Raw genomic sequence first — 15,544 nt, 5'->3', positions numbered from 1 at the left:
ACCTCTGGGACCTGACAAGGGGAGAACCGAGGTCTTGAAGCATTTCAGCCTCACAGCGGCTCTGCTGGCGACACCCTGAGCAGTGATCTGCGGCTTATCCCCATTTACCTGAACATGGCTCCCGGGTTGTTCTAGCACCCGGTAGTGCCGGAGATTAGCAAATGGCACTATGCAAATAAGATATGTGAAAGCTCATCATTGCTTCATCAGCGCTGCTGCTTTTCATTGTTTGGCATCACTTCCTATTCTGCAAAAAAGCAAACAAAAAAAGTCTCATGAAATCGTCCTATCTAGCTATCAGCTTATTGGTGCTGGTCCTCTATGAGCAGCTCTCCGCTCTCACATGGGGGAGGGGTGTCACATAAACTCTTCTCACGGTCTACCTGTACTGTACTGATTACATGCGAGTATCCCATAGAAGAAGTGGCAGCCTGTAAGCCCATGCCTGACCCTTTAACAAGACCTTCACATTTGTTATTAATGGGACTTCTCATCAAGTTTTCATTCATTCATTCATTCATTCATTCATTCATTCATTCATTCATTCATTTATCAGTAAGCTTAGTAAATTGGAAACACTAAATCTTACTGAGCCTTACCCACACTCCTGGCATCTTAGATCTTGGAGTGATTCTCCATCGGGATTTGGAAGGCTGCCTTCATCTCCTCCAAACGCCCAGAGCTGGGAACACCATCTCCTGATCAGACCACTTCCTATATGTTGAGTGATTTGTACTGGCTGTGGGTTACACTACCAATATCTCTTAAACACCCCCTTTAATTCTCAGACTGCCCCTCAACCTGAGATTTTTAGCTCAATGTAATGAGCAAAATATACTTTTCTATACTTGGTGTAATTTTCAGAGAGAGGCACGAGCGGGCTGTCAGGTGCCTGATCGGGCGAGGTAAGGTTATCAGAAGGCATGTGTGCCATCCGTGATTGGGCTGTGAAGGTCATTGTCCTGGATAAGGAAAAACAACAAATGGCTGATGAACCCCTGGTTAGGGCTCCTCTCCCATTACTCCGCGCTCTCATTAACAACTTTTATCTCCTGCGCCCAGCGTGACTGAACAAATCTAACATGACGCATCAACCTTTCAACCGATTTCAACAATTGGTTGTCATGTGGAACAATGAGGCCAAGGATTGGCAGAAGATGTTCTAAATTGGTGTTTTTAGATGTCCAAAATCTGTAGTGCGTGGCCCGCTCCATGGCTAATTGCCTGAAAGTTTTCATTGTAGATACTACAGCAAAGGACAATGTGTGTTACTGATTGATCTAGAGGGTATGGCTAACTTGGGGTCTTCTGTAGTGAAGTGTTAATGTCTGCACTAATAGTCGGTGATTTTTATTTTGTTTTTCAGCCAATGAAGCCACTGAAAGCCACTGCCACAACCTCACAGCCTGTTCTAACCATGCAGCAAATAGATGCCATATTTTACAAGGTCCAGGATATCTACGAGATCCACAAAGACTTCTATGACCGCCTCTGCCCCTGCGTGCAAGAATGGGATGACAAAACCACTGTTGGACACCTCTTCCAAAAACTGGTAAGATAAAAAAAAAAAAAAAAAAGGATCCCCAACAGCAGGGAGTATTCGTGTTATACCACATACGGTATTACAGGATCACATCTCGGATCTGGTCTCACCATATTTCCGCACCATCAGTAGTCGCTAATGAACCTTTACTAGCTGATCCTCTTGTTGGTTTTCCAGCCTTCACTTTTAAAGGGGGGGTTCTAAGTTTTTACAAAAGTTGGCCAAGAGTGGTAAATGCTATAAAATCAAGATAAAAACAATTCTATCCTGTTCCATCCTCACTGCATGAATGGTCCTCGCTAATCCTGCAGTGATGACATCTCATCGATTAGTCTCATGAACTATGCGGCCAATAAAAGGATTTTCACGGTCATGTATTGTAAATATAAGGGTCACCTCGGGGTATAGTTATTGCCTGTAAAGTGATGCTAGGCAGACATCACTACAGGACTGGTGGGCAAAACATGGTCGTCTTGTCCTCAGAACCCACCACAATTTAAAATTGCTTTTTGAAGCACATGGTGGTTTAATATCTCCAATAACTGTCCTGATCCTCCCGCCCTTTAACTTGCCATCCAGTCTAAGTAAATATGTCAGGTGGTATTTGCTATGTAATCTGAGAGTACCATAATGTAGTCTCAGAGACCCCAATTCTAGTGACTTGTTACTTACTAGGCTGTGTGCTGCTTTTTTTTAAATACAAGTAATGTTTTATCAGCAAGAGATCACCACAGGACAACTGGCCTCATGCCTCCTAGTCCAACCACTCTCCCAGCACTGATGAGCCACTCTGTCGCTATACAATGTACAAAAAGCTGTGGTGTGCTTATACACAGCTCAACGATGTACAGCAGAGAAAACTGTGATTCTATCACAGCTGCTGCACCCAGTAAATTAAGTGACACATCACTGGAATCATCTCTCTGATCACAGCTGCTGCACCCAGTAAATTAAGTGACACATCACTGGAATCATCTCTCTGTCCCTACATCATGCTGCTGTCAGATTTATGTAGCAAAACCCTACTGACAGATTCCCCATTTGTCAGTATTCTACCAGCACTACAGGAGCTGAAACGTCCTTTGTCAGTATGCATGGTTCCTGCCATTGTCTGATGACCTGCACTCACTGATCTGAAAGTCTGCCTCTGTTACCCCTGTATACAGGGTGACGGGTATTCATTCAATGGGATTGAGCTGCAGTACAGTGCACATACTATCCGTGGTGGGGGTGATCGACAGAGCCCATTTGTTTAGCTGATTAGCAGGAATCTGGATATCTGACCCCACCGATACATCCGCTGTGGCATTTCATAACACAAAACAATACAATCAAATCATGCTGCAATATTCTGCTATACAGATACCCTGTTGGGGTGCAGACATTGAATAGGATTGATGAAAAGCTAAAAAAAAAAATGGAAAATGTGCAGCATTTTTCTAATTTAAACTACTTCTCACTGTATTTTTTCATTTACAGCTATTTTGACATATATTTTATGTGTTTACCTTCCCCCCCCCCCCACTGTGGGTGGAGTTTAGGATGTTTCCACCTTTGTTCTTTTGTGATTTTTTTTCAAAAAGACGTAAAATTTGTTGCAAATATTCTCCAGTCCCATTCAGGCTCAATAAATAGACATGCTGCAGTCTGGAAAGACGCGCTGCATGTCCGTCTCCGCAGATCATCCGCGGGCATCTGTCAACACATAGTGGACATGGGATTTCCTGAAATCTCATCCACTATGCTGTAACCTAGGTTCGCAGCGTCTACTGATCATGGGCACATACCCTTAGTCAGATGTTTCTACAGTTATTGAAGTACGATTATAAGCATTTCATAAGTTTTTAAACAGATATATCATGTTTAAGAAAGACTCAAAATGTAGTGTTGGCCCTTATTTTTCAAGACTGACCTGGCAGCTAGATGTCAGCTTCTGGCAATAATCCTGGCTGACAGGCAACTCATTCAGTGCTTGGATGAAAAACGAGCCCACACATTAATGGCCTCAGGACGCTTTATTGTTGGCACGAAAAAGGACTCATGGTAGTGCTCACCTTTTCTTCTACAGACAATCACTGTTCCAGATGTCCCAAATAGTCTCAAAGGGGCTTCATCAGACAAAATAACTTTACCCCAATCCTCTGCAGTCCAATTATACCTGTACTTATTGCAGAAGTTCAGTCAGAGGTTTCTCTATTGGCATTATTAACCTCCAAAAGCCTTTTTTAAAGTGAGTTCTACCAACAGTAAACTTCCTGAGACCAATCGTGTGTGAGGGTTCTTCATCCACGGAGTGGGCTCACTCACAATTTTGCTTAAAGGGAACCTGTCAGCAGATTTTGCCGCTATAGGATGCGGCCACTGCCTTTCAGGAGCGCCGATGCCGGAGAGCGAAAAAGAAGCAGGAGGGCGGTGCCGCAAGAAGATGGGAGGCCCCGGACCTGCGACACCCATCGGACCGGTCCGCCCTTGCGGGGCGGACCAGGGGCATTATAGAATGCTGTAGATAAGTCCTGAAAGGCAGTGGCTGCATCTTATAGCGGCAAAATCTGCTGACTGGATCCCTTTAAGAACACTGCCATAAAAGATGGGATCTAAAAATCCACAAAGAGCAACTTCTCTCAATGATCTATGAACAATTTGATGATGAACAATTATTTTTCCAGCATGACTGAGACCATGTCACAAGGCAAAAGTGATAACCAAGTGGTTCGGTGAGCAGAACATTGGTCCAGGCCAGGAAACTTCCCACATCTCCGTCAATTGAGAACCTGCTGTCAATTCTCAAAAAGCGGGTGTACAAACAAAAACACAGAAACGATCACTGAGTAGGCGAGAATGGGCTGTCCTACTTCAGGATTTGGCTCAGATACAGAGCTAGATGCAGAAGTTTTGATAAAATAAGGGACAGCGCTGTAAATAGTGAGTCTCTGCATAAACTCCGTGTTTGTCCATAGAAATGTCGGACTAAAGGATCTAAAAACACCGAAGCAGCAAAAATTTGTGTCAGTCTCAAAACTTTTGGCCACAACTGTACACTGATGGATTGTGAAACAAGTGTTCTTAATACCGCTCGTTCATGATAATGTTTACCTGTAAACGATCTGCTGATCAGCCATTGAGTGAGCAACAGAATTGTTCATTGGGTGAAATATTATGTGCAACGCAAAAGATCATCATCCTCGGTGATACCGCATGCTGTGTAAACAGGATTTTCACTAATACAGATCGCTCAGTGCGCATCATTGACTTTGTGCAGGTATATTCTGAAGACGGTGAGCTCACTTTCTATAATCATGTCTATGGCGTTATGGCATGATGCTTGGGCACCACATGCAATCACAGTGATCGGTGTTTGTTCATGGGTACATTCTACAATGTCCGTGTGAAGGTGGTGCTTTTACACAAATACGTGCAGCCTTCAGTGCCAATGGCATATGCCACCATTGAGGAGCGTTACGAAGGCAAATGGTCCCCTGCACTGCTGGTGGATTATTGCTGGATGATCAGATAATGCAGAAATGGAGTTTAAGGCCACATTCACACGTTCAGTATTTTCCATCTGTATTTGTAAGCCAAATCCAGGTAAGAAGCAATAAAAGAAAAAGTATAATAGAAACATTTTATTATTATTATTACACATTTTTATAGCGCCATTTATTTCATGGCGCTTTACATGTGAAAAGGGGGCAAATATAGACAAGTACAATAGGCACACAAGTATATAAGGAGAGGCCCCTGCCTGCGAGGGCTCACAGTCTGCAGGGGATGGGTGAGGATACACTAGGAGGGGGTAGAGCTGGTCGTGTGGCGATTCACGTCACCACTTCTGCATTTATCACCCACTCCTGGTTTTGGCTTACAAATACTGAGGTAAAATACTGACCAAATACTGACTGTGTGAACGTGGCCTAGCGAGAAGAAGACGAAAGTGTTTTCTTTCTAATAGAAATTAATATCCGCATTCTTTCCTTTTCCCTTCTGTAACTTCCAAAGAAGAATCAATCTTGCGTTTTCAATGTCTTTTTTTCGTTTTCTATTCCTGAAAATTACGTCTGATTAAATCGGGTCTCTATTTCACAACCCATGTTTGAATATTTTATTTTTTCAAGGATATTTAATTTTTATTTATTTTTTACTTTTATAGAACGGCTTTTTAATTTATTTTAAGAAAGCACTCAGATCGCAGGTGTTTCTGGTTCACTTGTAAGTCACGCGTGCCTTTTTATAACTTCTAGATTTTTAGGCAATTATGAAGAAGTGCTTGCGCTGCTTGTTCTACTTCTTTTTTTTTTTTACTTATTTCACAGAGATCTGTTTTCATAAAGCATTAACAGGTCTAACAAATGTTTTGGAGCACGGGTCACACCGAGAGGCTGTTACTTGGCAACCGTGACGTTACTTAAATTAATTAGTCTTAAGGATGCAGCATATTTATAATTTCCCAAGCGGTGATGAGAGGGAATACACGAGGGGCTCACTGCGAGATTAGCGGAGTAATTATTGGGAATCATTACGTTGCTCCATGGCAAGGTGAGTGCTCAGGGACTGTACAATGTGCGGCATGATTGGCCAGATGCCACCCAGATTTATTAAGAAAAGTCATGGATATGTATCAGCATTGGTGCTATATTGAACAATGCAGAAGTTATTGGCGAATTATACAGTATAGAAAGGCCTGAGCCCCACATGGTGTTTTTCCCTATCGGATAGTTTTCAGCCTTTGCCCAGAAATAGAAGGTAACCCAGAGGCAGAAAATCTTCAGGTGGCCAAGCACATTAGACCAACGTTGGTCAAACCTGTTGATTTTGGTGGATCTTATCATGTAAAAGTGCCCCTTCTCCCCACACACATTTGATGAAAGTTTTCCAAGCCCTGGCAGAACCAGCCGGCATTCTTAGGTGTATGGGGGTCCTCTCGATTTTCCCCTGACAGGTTAGGTCCTGGGAGAAAAGACATGAGCCTCTGGAATTTCAACATCCAGAAATGTCTTGACAGCTTCTTCCTTTCACCCATTGAAGAGTCATAAATGTTCAGCCCAGCTCTCCTGTACAGGGGAATCAGGGAAAAATGGCTCTCTGCCGAACGATAACTTAGTAGACCATTATCTGGTGTATGGCCAGCCTAAGTGCATTAGGTGTTTGCTAACATTTGAGCTGCACATCAGGGCTGTGACATCAGCAAGCCAAAGCAACAAGTCCACTTTTTTTTTTTTTTTTTTAGTAATGTACACAGACTTCAACACCTTCATAAATGGACAATAATTAATAACCAATTTCTTATCACTGGGTTAATATTTTGTTTAAAAGTATGGTAGGTACCCAAGATTGAAGATCGTAATATATACTTATACTATTCACATTTCTAAACTTTTTAAATTCCGATGAAAAATAATAAATTGATTATAGAATATTAAGTTGAGATAATTATTTTTATTTCAAGATGGAGTCGGTACCTTTTTCTACTGACTCAACCCTAAACTAGCTCCATCTCTACAGATTTACAGCACATTTAGGGGGAAAAAGGATTGGGTCATGTTGAATTTTAACATTGGTCCTTTGTTCTCAAAGTCAATAAGCCACCACTATTGGTGTCTGGCAGTGTTTTATTTCCCCTCTCCCCATTATGAATGCCTACACACTCGGCAGATGAAGGGAATTCATGTGTCTGGGGAGGTCGGGAGAAGTGGCTGTATGTGATGAGTACCTGTGGCCAACGTTGCAGTATAAGTAAAGAAGTGAGCCGAAACGCGTGCTGGTATAAGTGCAATGTGCCATATTTACTTCACTATGTAAAATACAAGTGGATCCATACCCTATCCAATCTGTGGTATATGTGCATAGGGAAAATATCTCTATGTATATGAACTAGCTGTTTCCAGCCAGCTAACACTCGGGCATGCTCATTGCTATCTAATTAACGCTGCTATTGATTAAACTAAAGTAAATAATGACAACATTCAATAGCGCTTACGCAGGTGGTAAATTAACTTAAAATGAAGTTAATAACAATAATAATAATAATTAAAAATCAGAATAATACTAATACATTTTATTCAGTTTAAAATCAAAAGCAAACTGGATTTGTGTGGTATTGTGGTTGGACGGAGCCTCGTGTGGTAATGTGTGGGGACGCAGCCTGGTGTGGTAATGTGTGGGGACGGAGCCTCGTGTGGTAATGTGTGGGGACAGAGCCTCGTGTGGTAATGTGGAGGGACGGAGCCTCGTATGGTAATGTGGAGGGACGCAGCCTCATGTGGTAATGTGTGGGGACAGAGCCTCGTGTGGTAATGTGTGAGGACGGAGCCTCGTGTGGTAATTTGGAGGGATAGAGCCTCGTGTGGTAATGTGTGGGGACGGAGCCTCGTGTGGTAATGTGGAGGGATGGAGCCTCGTGTGGTAATGTGGAGGGATGGAGCCTCGTGTGGTAATGTGGTTGGACGGAGCCTCGTGTGGTAATGTGTGGGGACGAAGCCTCGTGTGGTAATGTGGAGGGACGGAGCCTCGTGTGGTAATGTGGGGGGGCGGGACTGTGGTAATATGGTGGGGGGGTGGGATTATGTGTGGTAATGTGGTGGGGGCGGGATTGTGTGTGGTAATGTGGTGGGGAGGCGGAATTATGTGTGGTAATGTGGTGGGGGCGGGATTGTGTGGTAATGTTGTGGGGGGGGCAGGATTGTGTGTGGAGATGTGGTGGGGGCGGAGCTACTGTGCAGGGGGCGGGATTAGCGAGTAATCACAATGCCTCATATATATAGATGTTGCATGAGCTGAACATAAGCAACCCTGTTATTCCAATGCACACATCGCCCATTGACGCTCATGGATAAAGAGAATACATTATACCAATACTTTCACACTTTCCAATACAGTACCAGAAGGTTTTCCAGCACATACCAAAAGAATGTCTTTTAACATTTAAGGGTAAGGGAAGGACCCCGGATAAACAGGAGGAGAACATACAGACTCCATGCAGCTGTAATGTGCAGGATGGCTAATGTCTGATGACTGGTTTCGAAATATTGGAACCCTCTACTAAATTGGGCATTCCCATGGTGCGAATGTTGGACTGCTCTATCAAATTCTCGGTCTGTGGCCATGGTTGAGCACATGTGTGTCTACTACTGCCATAGATGGCAAATAAAGGTCACACATGGGCACAACCGCTCCATTCACACGGAGGAGAAACGGAACCATTATTCTTATGATTAGTAGAGGTCCCAACGATCGTATCCCCAGTGATCATGCATTTACCAGCTGTCTGCGCATAGGTGATCGATTAATTCTTGCAATCATTTGCAATGAACTTATATTATATATATATATATATATATATATATATATATATATATATATATATATATATATATATATATATATATATATATATATATATATATATATATATTATAGTAAGTTCACACTACAGATTTTTTTCAGCTTTTTTTTCTGCAGCAAAACCTGATCTCTTGGCAGGTAAGGCTACTTTCACACTAGCGTCGTGCACTGCACGTCGCTATGCGTCGTTTTGGAGAAAAAAACACCTCCTGCAAAAGTGCTTGCAGGATGCGTTTCTTCTCCATAGACTTTAATTAACGACGCAGTGCGACGCATTGCCACACGTCGCAACCGTCGTGCGACGGTTGCGTCATGTTGCGTCGGACCGTCGCCGCCAAAAAACGTTACATGTAACGTTTTTTGGTGCGTCGTCTGCAGCATTTCCGACCGTGCATGTGCGGCTGGACCTCCGCCCCCTCCTCCCCGCACCTCACAATGGGGCAGCGGATGCGTTGAAAAACAGCATCCGCTGCCCCCATTGTGCAGCGCCTCCACAGCTAGCGTCGGTGCGCCGCAACGTCGCATAGCGACATGCAGCGCACGACGCTAGTGTGAAAGTAGCCTGAAGCTGCAGAAAGAAGCATGTTATACTTGTTTTTTGCTGCTTTTTTTGTGTGATTTTTGCTGTTTTTGGCATGATAGATTTGTAGATTTGAGCAGTAGTCCCATCAGCGGACACCAGTGACCTGAGAAACGTTATACCTCCGATCACAGCTGCTGCTCACGCTGTCTTTTGACAATGTGGGAGCCGTGGCTGTCTGACCGGCGGGGATGATTTCACTTCCAATCAAAAGCGGTGTTTGCCGCGCTGCCATGCATATAACAGCGTGGCAAACACTGCATGTTCGGGCACCCGTTCAAGTGAATGGGGTCCGGGTTCAGGTACTGTTCTGTACCCAAACCCAAACTTTTTGTAATTGTTCGGCTGAACTCACCACCAGACCCGATCATCCAGGTGTAAGATCCAACAAGGTGTCCAGCAATCCCATGTGCATTGCTGCTTATTTCTGGCATCCCTCATATGTTTTTTATGTCTTTTCCCTTTGCCTGGTGATAATAACTAAAATGTTTCTTTTTAAAGGGAACTTGTCACCACTTTTTTCAGTATGAGATAAAAATACCGTTAAATAGGGCCTGAGCTGTGCTTTACAATAGTGTATTTTTTGTCCCCTGATTCCCCACCTATGCTGCCGAAATACCTTACAAAAGTCGCCGTTTTCGCCTGTCAATCACGCAGGTCTGGTCAAAAGGGCGTGGTGAAATGGCCGTTTCTCCCCCACCTCTTGCTTATCTTACCAGCGTTGGCATAGTGGTTCTCGCATGCGCAACAGCCGAAAAAGAGCACGACCTGTGCTATTACCCTGGTTATCGGTGGCGGCGGCCATCTTCCTGAGGCCGCGCATGCGCAGATGGAGTGCTCTGGTTCCCGGGGCTTCAGGAACATGGCCGCGGGATGCCGCGTGTGCGCAGATGGAGATCGCGGCGGCCATTTTTCTGAAGCCCCGGGAAACAGAGCACTCCATCTGCGCACACGCGGCCTCAGGAAGATGGCCGCCGATAACCAGGAGAATAGCACAGATCGCGCTCTTTTTCAGCTGTTGCGCATGCGCGAACCACTATGCCAACACCGGGAAGATAAGCAAGAGGTGGGGGAGAAACAGCCATTTCACCACGCCCTTTTGACCAGACCTGCGTGATTGACAGGCGACAATGGCGAATTTTGTAAGGTATTTCGGCAGCATAGGTGGGGAATCGGGGGACAAAAAATACACTATTGTAAAGCACAGCTCAGGCCCTATTTAACGGTATTTTTATCTCATACTGAAAAAACGGGGTGACAGGTTCCCTTTAATTTCTTGCTGCTGTTATGTAATTGCAGGTGGTTAATCATTGCAGTGCATATTTGTTATAAAACGACTTATGACTTTGATGCCGCAGGTTATGGATGTGTTCAGATATTGCAATGGTCATCTGGCCTTGTGTTAGCCAGTTTCACATTAAGGCCCTATCCTGTTGTCATGGAAACCCAGGCCGATTCTAGTTCGGAAGCTAAATGTATGGCTTCCTTCTTCTGTATGTTCTAATAGAGGGGGAAATGTACAGCCTGTCACCCCAGGGTGTGAGAACTTTCTCAGTGACCGTCACTTTCCTCTTTTTTTTGTTTTTAGGTCAGTCAGCTGGGAGTGTATAAGGCCTTTGTGGATAACTACAAATGTGCCCTGGAGACGGCGGAGAAGTGCAGCCAGTGTAATAACCAGTTTACTAAAATCTCCGAGGTAAGGCTGTGAATATCTGCTCGTTTCTTCTGGCCCTTGTTGGAGCATTTGTACTTTAAATGCAATTTTAGCAGGCAATGGAGAATGGATGCGAAAAAAAGCTCTCATACAAAAGCACCAAGATTAATGTGGCACATGGCCAGTTAATTGGTGAAAATTTAGATACTATTTAGCTTTGCAAATTGACCCCAATGTTTGTGCCTTCCTTTCTTATTTCCGCCTTGAAATGTAAGAATAAACGGACAACTGTGTATTTGCAGTTGGGTGAGGGGTCTCCCTGCACCGTCTACCAGTGTCCAAAGACTGTGCATCAAAACCCATTTGATATGATGCTAAAGGGGTTGTCCACTGCTGAAGAAAAATCCCAAGAATGGGTCTGTGGGGATGTTAAAATAATAGTAAAAAAAAAAAAAAATTACTTCTCTACTGCTTCTCCATACAGTGAAGCATTCCCCCTCCCAATCTTCTGGTTACTTCTTCTGGCCAGAGGCATTGGATGACCCCTTGGCTCTAGCTTTTAATTCAGACGTAATGTGACCAGTGATTGGCTGCAGCGGTTATCCTTTCGGAAGCCAGAAGACACTGGCAACAGTATGGAGGAGTAGTGGAAGCCTTTTGGGTACTCGGTGCAACAAGGAGTTAAGGAAGACCCCTTATCATTAGTTAGGAGCTTTAGCTGATTGCAGGGGGTTCCACCCTGCAATTAGTTTTTCCAGCAGAGATAATCATTAGGAAATAATCACTGTATTGTAGAGAAAGTGAAGTATTACAGCGCACCAATTGGGGTATTTCATTAATCCTAGACCCCTCGCAGTAGCTCCCTGCTGTGTCCAGCACCCCCATATTTCTTCTATGTTCCTATTGTGCATATCAAAAGGGGATTTTATATGGAGGCTGCTTTTTATTATTATTTATTTTTTTTATTTATTTTTTGCTTCCCCTCCACAATATCCGTTTTCTGTGCGACCCCTGACGAGCCTTCACTTCACCTTTGTAGTTCAGCTGCTCCTTGCTCTCATCATTTTTCACATTCATCTCCATTATTTGCGATTGGGTTAAATCTCAGGAGAAATATGAAGCAATACATTTTGTTTTGAGCCATACCGTAAAATTTCCATGATTGCTTGTGTTTTTTTCAGTCGGCTTTAATGTGTATTTATGCAGTTATGTTTTTATCTTGTTTGAACCTATTTCCCTGATCATAAATCTAAGATGGAAAATGGTAAATGATAATTTGCATTATTATCAGCAGCTGTCTTTCTGCTTGTACAGAAATTGATTGGATAGGTAGCGGTCCAAAACCTCTTACATGCCAATTTCTAAGTGATGGTTGCTATAAAAGTGTGGTTCCTCATCGGGCATGAACCTATCAGACCTTTCATAGGTTGTTACCACTACAGTGGAATAAAATGGTTGTACTAAGCATATTTCCTGTAATACGGTTCCTCCTCGTGTAAGGAGATACCTCATTTACACTGTGTTCCAAATTATTATGCAAATTGGATTTAAGTTTGATAAAGATTTAATTGTTTTGTTTTTCAAATAAACTCATGGATGGTATTGTGTCTCAGGGCTCAATGGATCACTGAAATCAATCTTAAACACATGTGATAATTTGTTTTCCAAGTGATTCTAATTAAAGGAAAACTACTTAAAAATGATGTTCCACATTATTAAGCAGGTCACAGTTTTCAAGTAACATGGGAAAGAAAAAGGATCTCTCTGCTGCTGAAAAGCATCAAATGGTGCAATGCCTTGGTGAAGGGATGAAAACATTAGAAATTTTCCAAAAACATAAGCGTGATCATCGTTCTGTTAAGAGATTTGTGGCTGTATCTGAGCACAGATGTGTTTGTGCTGATAAAGGCATAATGAGGAAGATTTCTGACAGGCAAGTTCATCGGATTAAGAGAGCAGCTTCTAAAAAGCCATTACAAAGCAGCAAACAGATATTTGAAGCTGCTGGTGCCTCTGGAGTCCCTCGAACCTCAAGGTGTAGGATCCTTCAAAGGCTTGCTGTGGTGCATAAACCTACTATTCGGCCACCCTTAAACAGTGTTCACAAGCAGAAACGGTTGTATTGGGCCCAGATATCCATGAAGACTAATTTCCAAACATTCTTGTTTACTGATAAGTGTTGAGCAACCCTGGATAGTCCAAATGGATGGAGTAGTGGATGGTTGGTGGATGGCCACCATGTCCCAACAAGGCTGCGACGTCAGCAAGGAGGTGGAGGAGTCATGTTTTGGGCCGGAATCATGGAGAAACAGTTGGTAGCCCTTTAAGGTTCCTGAAGGTGTGAAAATGAGCTCTGCAAAGTATATAGAGTTTCTGACTGACAACTTTCCTCCATGGTATAAAAAGCAGAAATGTGCCTTCAGGAGCAAAATCATCTTCATGCTGACAATGCACCATCTCATGCTGCAAAGAAAACCTCTGAGTCATTGGCTGCTATGGGCATAAAAGGAGATAAACTCATGGTGTGGCCACAATCATCCCCTGTCCTCAACCCTATAGAGAACCTTTGGAGTATCATCAAGCAAAAGATCTATGAGGGTGGGAGGCAGTTCACATCAAAACAGCAGCTCTGGGAGGCTATTCTGACTTCATGCAAAGAAATACAAGCAGAAACTCTCCAAAAACTCACAAGCTCAATGGATGCAAGAATTGTGAAGGTGATATCAAAGAAGGGTTCCTATGTTAACATGTAACTTGGCCCGTTAGGATGTTTTGGAGTTAAATAGCTTTTTTGTTCAGTGAATGTGACCTCCTAATGCTGCAAATTCCACAAATGAGCATTTTCAGTTCTTTAAAACATATCAAATGTTTAGAAATTCTACTGTGCCTAATAATTTGGAACAGTGCATTTTAAGTTTTTATTCATTTTGGAGACTATACTGTTATCATTGGGAGGTTTATTCAATAAAATTCGATGTATAAGCTAACGGGTGAAGACTTTTATTAGACTGACTGCCATTTGCACCGACCATTTAGGAAAATCAGAGAAAAAAATCATTTGCATAATAATTTGGAACACAGTGTATAAAGTGCTTACACCTTGTACCACTATCTAATTATGTGAAGATAAAGTATGAAGCAGAACTATCCATTCTCTACAACTCATCCCCCCAAATCATCAGCCTGGCGGAATTTCATCTTCTGTGCTAGCGGGAGCTTGTAGCTTCAGTATATGTAGCAATTACAGGCCATTACGTGTAGCAATAAGGATAAGTGAAGGTTACTGTCCGCTTTGCTCAGGTATCACAGAACACCCAGGAGTGCTCTGCAAATTCTGCTTCCTTGGGTTCGGTTACAGAGAGTGGTGTGATTTTCAGCTTAGTCCGCGCTCTTTGATGCCTTTGACGTGTTTTTGCATAGTGTCAGCATATTCTGGCAACAGACAGCCATAGCATATGAAGACACTAAAGCGAAAATAATGGCTTAAAAATAAAATATTCTGCATTATGCTTCAATTTGTTTTTCAGAATTATTTCAGTGTTGACCATTTTAGTATTGAGGAACCCATGGAAGAATATTGCCTTATTGGGGTAACCTCTACCAATTATCTCAAACTCAGACCAATCCTCTGAATAATGTAATCCCTCACATTAGACTACTAAATGAATCAAACCTCAGATCAACCCACCCAAAAAATAATGCTGCTTTCCACATATTGCGTATTCATAGGATAGGTTGTAATTATTAGTTGGAGAGGTGGCCGACCATTAATATCTACAGTGGTTAGCAGAATAAGGATTTGTGGCTACTGTTTGAATAAAGTGGTGGTGACCTATGTGCGCTGCTGCTACATCGGTCTTTGTATCATTACCGGACTAGCCCATTGATGTGCTCCGCTACCTCCGACAGCCCTAAAGACTTTAAATTGAGCAGGACTGCATATGTACGACCGCCACCCTATTAAAATGGGACACAAACCTTCCGGTTTTGGTGAACTAGTAGTTAGTTGGGATAAGCGAACATGCTTGGACAAGGTGTTATACGAGCATTGCCTAACAAACATGCAATTCCTGCATGTGTTGCGGCTGTCGAAGAGCCACGAAACAAACAGCCGAAGTCACTTTGCTCGCGCAAGAGCATGCTCTGATAACACCTTATCCGAGCACGTTCGCTTATCACTAGTAGTTAACGCTTATACTGTGGATAGGTGAAAACTTGCTCTAGCGGAAACATCCTTTTTAGGTCTGCTTATTCTTGGCCTCGTTTTTTTTTTTTTTTTTTTTTAGGGCTCTGCACCCAGGCCTTGACTCCAGCCAAGGTGAGGATCTTGGGTGGCAGAGCAACCTGTCGCCAATCGCTACCATACGCGTAATTATGTTACGACCAGGTGCTTTTCCACAATACATGTCACCCAATGGTGCTGTTTTAT

General features: G+C 43.1%; 1 protein-coding gene across 6 annotated transcripts in view; it reads left to right on the top strand.

Moving 5' to 3' along the window:
* The window catches only part of ABR (ABR activator of RhoGEF and GTPase), a 430,921-nt gene that overhangs the window by 264,513 nt on the left and 150,864 nt on the right, over positions 1-15,544 (top strand). For all 6 annotated transcript variants that reach the window (XM_077294251.1, XM_077294253.1, XM_077294252.1 and 3 more), the window contains 2 exons: positions 1,367-1,552; positions 11,050-11,157. In XM_077294251.1, the coding sequence (XP_077150366.1) occupies positions 1,367-1,552; positions 11,050-11,157 (294 nt within the window). The remainder of the gene's footprint in view (positions 1-1,366; positions 1,553-11,049; positions 11,158-15,544) is intronic.

This window comes from Ranitomeya variabilis, chromosome 3 (assembly GCF_051348905.1).
Source record: "Ranitomeya variabilis isolate aRanVar5 chromosome 3, aRanVar5.hap1, whole genome shotgun sequence".
Classification (NCBI taxonomy): Eukaryota; Metazoa; Chordata; class Amphibia; order Anura; family Dendrobatidae; genus Ranitomeya; species Ranitomeya variabilis.
The sequence above is the reverse complement of the archived record's forward strand: the minus strand, read 5'-3'. Positions and strand labels throughout refer to the sequence as shown.